Consider the following 5,325-nt stretch of genomic DNA (forward strand, 5'->3'; position numbering starts at 1 on the left):
GACAAAAGACGTTTTAATTTATGTAAAAAATTTGATAAAATTTTATCTGTATATGGGACCTATCCAACCTGTAAGACAACTCAAACAACACTTATATTGTATTTTCTGAGCCCGTTAAATCAGTCAAAAATTATATAACTATACATAAAATAATTATTTAAAAAAATGAGATATTACAAAAATCCTCTACAACTAAACTATATAGAATTAAATCTATAAGATTGGTTTCAATTTAACTTAAAGAAAAAAACTAAAACTATTAATTATAATTTAAAAGTAGAATGAAACTAACCTGCAACCGCGTCTTGCTTACTTAAGACCTAATTTTAGAAACCAAAATCGTTGGATTTCTAATAGAGAGTCATTTCTTGAGACATATTCCCGCGTTGGTGTTGCGAAGGTTTCTCACATAAAAACATAACAATAGAAAAGGAATTACTAATCCTCATCACATGCATACGCAGTGCGATGCATCAAAACAAAACCTCTACCCCATGTGGGAGACAATTACACGCGAAATACAGTTCAATTTGTAAGCTTATATATTGCGCGGACCGACCACCGACTCTCCATTCCCATTTTTCTATTTTTCTTTTCTTCTCAAATCTCCGTATCTTTATTATTATTATTATTATTTATTACTGTTTTCAGAGCTGTAAGCCGAGTTCACAGTTACAGTCGAAATCAATACGCTCTACAGTGTAGACACTTTCACACGTATACTCTGTACCTCACTTAAATATTGAGCCATCCCTAATCATTCACTTGCTTCTTCTCCCATCCTTACACTTCACACTTCTCTTCTTTAAAGTCATTATCTGCCCCTTTCTCTCTGCCTTTCATTTTTGCTACGCGGGAATATTGAGAGGCCAAAAGGCCGGTTTCTATTGGTAATTTTTGATTTTGCTATAGAACAAAAATGCCGCTAGGGTTAGCGGGAAAAAGTGCTGTTTGCACCTTGTTATGTGTCGCCGTCTCTCTTTTCGCCGTTGTTGGAGCTGATGATCCATACAGATTCTTCAACTGGAATGTTACTTATGGAGACATATACCCACTCGGCGTTCGTCAACGGGTGTGTCCAAATCCCAATTTCCTTTCATTAATTTCTTCTGATCTGGGTTATATGGATCTTTTCTTACTGATCATATACATTTGTTTTCACAGGGTATACTTATCAATGGACAATTTCCAGGCCCTGATATTCACTCAGTTACAAATGACAATCTTATTATCAATGTGTTCAACAGCTTAGATGAGCCTTTTCTTATCTCCTGGTAACATCTCTATCACTTTCTTTCTTTTTCTTCCCCGTGAACCTCCCTTTCCCTATCTAGAAAGAACAACAGAAAATGCGCAATGATTTGCGCGCCCTTCGTCCAAAGGACAAATCTACCCTGCTTAATTAACAGAATGCCTGATTGCTATTGCTAAGGAGTGGTCTGCTTCACATTATCTTTTCTTTTTCTCTTTTTTAGTTATGCTATACTCTCTTTTTCTTTAGATAAATAAAATGCTTAATAAAAGCTCCTGCGAGTCAGTGAAATGCTCATTTGAGTAGTAATGTAGATCTGAAATTCTTTATGATATTTTAAATGAGTGAATACATATGAATATAAATAAAATAATCTATAATATTTTTATATTTTTTTTTCTTGCTACTAGCGCAGGGATTTGCGCCATCATTAATGGGTGTATGTTTTCTTTCTTAATGTGAGACTCTGTTATTGTCACAACATTTGTGTCGTTATCACTTACATTAAGGGAGACAATTGAAGATATGTTTGATGTTGTTAGACTTCAGAAATAAATCTGCTGTCCATGTCAGTTTTAGCTGTCTTCCACCTAGGATAGGCCATAGCCATGGTGAAGTGGGATGGACTACTTAATTGGTCATGGTCTTCTTGATTTGATCTTGAGACTTTTATTTTGCATTCAAGCGCTTTAACTATTGGGTTTCAATTTTAGTTGGGAGTTTAATGAGCTCAGTCGCTTCTTACACACTTATAACACATTGCACTATTATATATTAATTTTTTCTATTTAATTGCATCAATTTTTTATATCTAAACTTGATTAATTATAAATTTAGATACAACTATGTGATGTGACTATTTTAAGCAAAATTTTTTTCCAAAACACTTGCCTTGTTAAGGCAAGCAATGAATAAGTAGGCAGCCATCCTACTAAAAAGCTTGATTCTCATATTGGGTCATGTCAAATGACTATTTTTAATTATAATCTGTGTGTGTGATTTAAATATAGGAATGGAATTCAACAAAGGAGAAACTCATACGAGGATGGTGTATATGGAACCACATGCCCAATTCCTCCAGGAAAGAACTTCACATACATTCTCCAAGTGAAGGACCAAATAGGGAGCTTCTATTACTTCCCTTCTCTTGGATTCCACAAGGCTGCTGGTGGTTTTGGAGGAATCAGAATCCTTAGCCGCCCACGAATTCCGGTTCCCTTCTCGGATCCCGATGGCGATTACACTATTCTTATTGGAGATTGGTACAAGTCTAATCACACGGTAACCATTTTAGCCTTTCTATTTTTCTTAGCTTGCTTATGAAAATATGGCTTTAAAATATGTACTATTATTTATTCATTAATTAAATAAATTATTTAAGGCGACTTTAAAAACACAATTCGTTGGTATAAATGCCCTAATTTTTGTTTAAATTATTTACTTATTTATTTTTAATTATGATTTAAATTTAATATTTTATAAATTTAAAAATAATTTTAATATGATTAAAATATTTTTAATTGAATGTCTTCTTAGCCAGAGCTGGCTTTCAAAATTTCACATTAATTATGAAATGTGTGAGTATAAATTAAATAAAAATAAAAATTTAATTAAAATTTTAATAATTTTAATAATAATTTAGTTCCATCACTAATTTATATGTATATGATTTATCTATTAAAAGTGGGGGGTGCATCGTGTGAGATGTTGTCCAGTTTGCCCATGGGCCTATATTATATTTACACTCTGTCCAATCCACAGTAAATCCAGTGAGAATACCACTTGTCCAGGAATTAATGTAGTCAACGTCTGTATAAACTGCACTTCGTGGCTGGTGGGAAATCATATGCTGCCCTGTTATTTTATGCAGGATGATTTATATGCAATGATAAATTAATAAAATATATTTAAATAAATTATAATTTAAATAATATAATTTTTTAATTATTTAAAAATTAATTTTAAAATATATAAATAAATTATAAATAAAATATTTTTATTTGTAATTTTTAATTTATTTTAAATAATTTTTTTAATTTATAAATTAAATCAAATACTAATTTATTTAAAATTTTATATTTATAAATAAATTTAATCATTTATAAGCCAAACGAAACACTTTCTAATTCTCTGACATACAGGATTTGAAGGCTATTTTGGATGGTGGTAACAGGCTACCATTCCCTGATGGAATTCTCATTAATGGTCGCGGGCCTAATGGTTATTCACTTGCTGTTGAACAAGGTAAATAATCAACCTCATCCAACCAAATTTTATGGAATAAAAATTGAAAAAAGAAGAGTCTCAAATTGTTTAAGTGCATCAATTGCAGGAAAAACTTACAGGCTCAGAATATCAAATGTTGGGTTGCAACATTCACTCAACTTTCGCATTCAGAATCATAAAATGAAGTTGGTAGAAGTGGAGGGCACACACACTCTCCAGACTACCTACTCTTCACTTGACGTTCATGTTGGCCAATCTTACTCTGTTCTAGTAACAGCTGACCAGCCTGGACAAGACTACTACATTGTGGTTTCTTCTCGGTTCACCACTCCCATCCTCACCACCACTGGTGTTCTTCACTACAGCAACTCTGCTGGCCCTGTCTCTGGCCCACCCCCTGGTGGACCCACCATTCAGGTTGACTGGTCTCTCAACCAGGCTCGCTCCATTAGGTATGCTCTTATCATTCCCAGCATTCTATGCTCTTTTTGGGCGTGGCCTGTTCTTCCATCGACAAGTACATTGGATAATTTAGTGTCCTTTAATAATTTCCTAAGTAGCCACAAAAATTTCCTGTGTATAATGGTCCATATTGCACGTGCTTAATTATAATTTCAGGACCAATCTTACTGCAAGTGGACCAAGACCAAATCCACAAGGATCATACCATTATGGTATGATCAACACAACCAGAACTATCAGGTTCGCAAATTCTGCTGGCCAAGTCAATGGCAAACAGAGATATGCAGTGAACAGTGTGTCCTTTGTCCCAACAGACACCCCACTAAAGCTTGCAGACTACTTCAAAATTCCGGGAGTTTTCCGCGAGAACAGCATATCAGACAAACCTTATGGGGGAGGAATTTATCTTGACACATCCATCTTGACTGTTGATTATAGAGCATTTATTGAAATTGTGTTCGAGAACAGCGAAGACATGGTCCAGAGCTGGCATCTTGATGGTTACAGTTTCTTTGTTGCTGGGTAAGCGCATAGTTAACAATCTACAAGTGTTTGTTCTCCAGGACCCTTTCTTTATTTTGAGTTTGACAAGCAACAACTTTGAAATGCAGTATGGACGGAGGACAATGGACATCAGATAGCAGGAACCAATACAACCTTCGTGATGCAGTTGCACGTTGCACCACTCAGGTGAGATAAAATCCTCCTCCTGTGTCATTTCAATATTCATTGATTCATTAAGCTCCGATTAGATCTCGAACTATAAATCTCACGATATCTTCAGATGACTAATGACTTCACTACCATAAAACTTTTCAGTATATCAGAAATGAAATATACATATTCTGTCTTCTCATGCATGGGTGGTGATTGCTGAATGGTGAGTGCAGGTGTATCCCAACTCATGGACTGCTATTTACGTGCCACTTGACAACGTAGGGATGTGGAACTTAAGGTCGGAGTTTTGGGCTCGCCAATACCTAGGCCAGCAGCTGTATTTGCGAGTTTACACTACATCAACTTCACTTAGAGATGAATATCCCATTCCAAAGAATGCACTTCTTTGTGGTAAAGCAAGTGGTCGGAGCACACGACCTCTCTAAGCTACTGAAACAGTGTTTACCGTTTATCATTGAAGGCGGGGAAGCCTGGCCTGTCGTCTAGCTAGCTAGCTCCGGATAATGAAGAGAAAGGTTTTTGCCAATTGTTTTCTTGTTGGCTGCTTCGCTTTAGGCTAAATACGAAGGAACATATAGAACGGACGATTAGAACTCTTTAATGACTTCAGCTCGAGGTCACATTCTTTTCCACTAATGATTGTATTCCCTTCTATATATTTTCTTGCATTATTATTATTATTATTATTATTATTATTATTATTATTA

General features: G+C 34.9%; 1 protein-coding gene across 1 annotated transcript; it reads left to right on the top strand.

Annotated features, from left to right (window-relative positions):
* The first annotated feature begins 600 nt into the window (after positions 1-600).
* On the top strand, positions 601-5,325 carry LOC110636115 (L-ascorbate oxidase homolog). The gene is made up of 8 exons (XM_021785667.2): positions 601-1,072; positions 1,165-1,274; positions 2,263-2,533; positions 3,394-3,496; positions 3,585-3,930; positions 4,097-4,462; positions 4,552-4,630; positions 4,831-5,325. Exons 1-8 carry the CDS (start codon positions 920-922, stop codon positions 5,041-5,043), a joined length of 1,641 nt encoding a protein of 546 aa, XP_021641359.2. The 5' UTR covers positions 601-919; the 3' UTR covers positions 5,044-5,325.

Source organism: Hevea brasiliensis, chromosome 12, assembly GCF_030052815.1.
Source record: "Hevea brasiliensis isolate MT/VB/25A 57/8 chromosome 12, ASM3005281v1, whole genome shotgun sequence".
Lineage (NCBI taxonomy): Eukaryota > Viridiplantae > Streptophyta > Magnoliopsida > Malpighiales > Euphorbiaceae > Hevea > Hevea brasiliensis.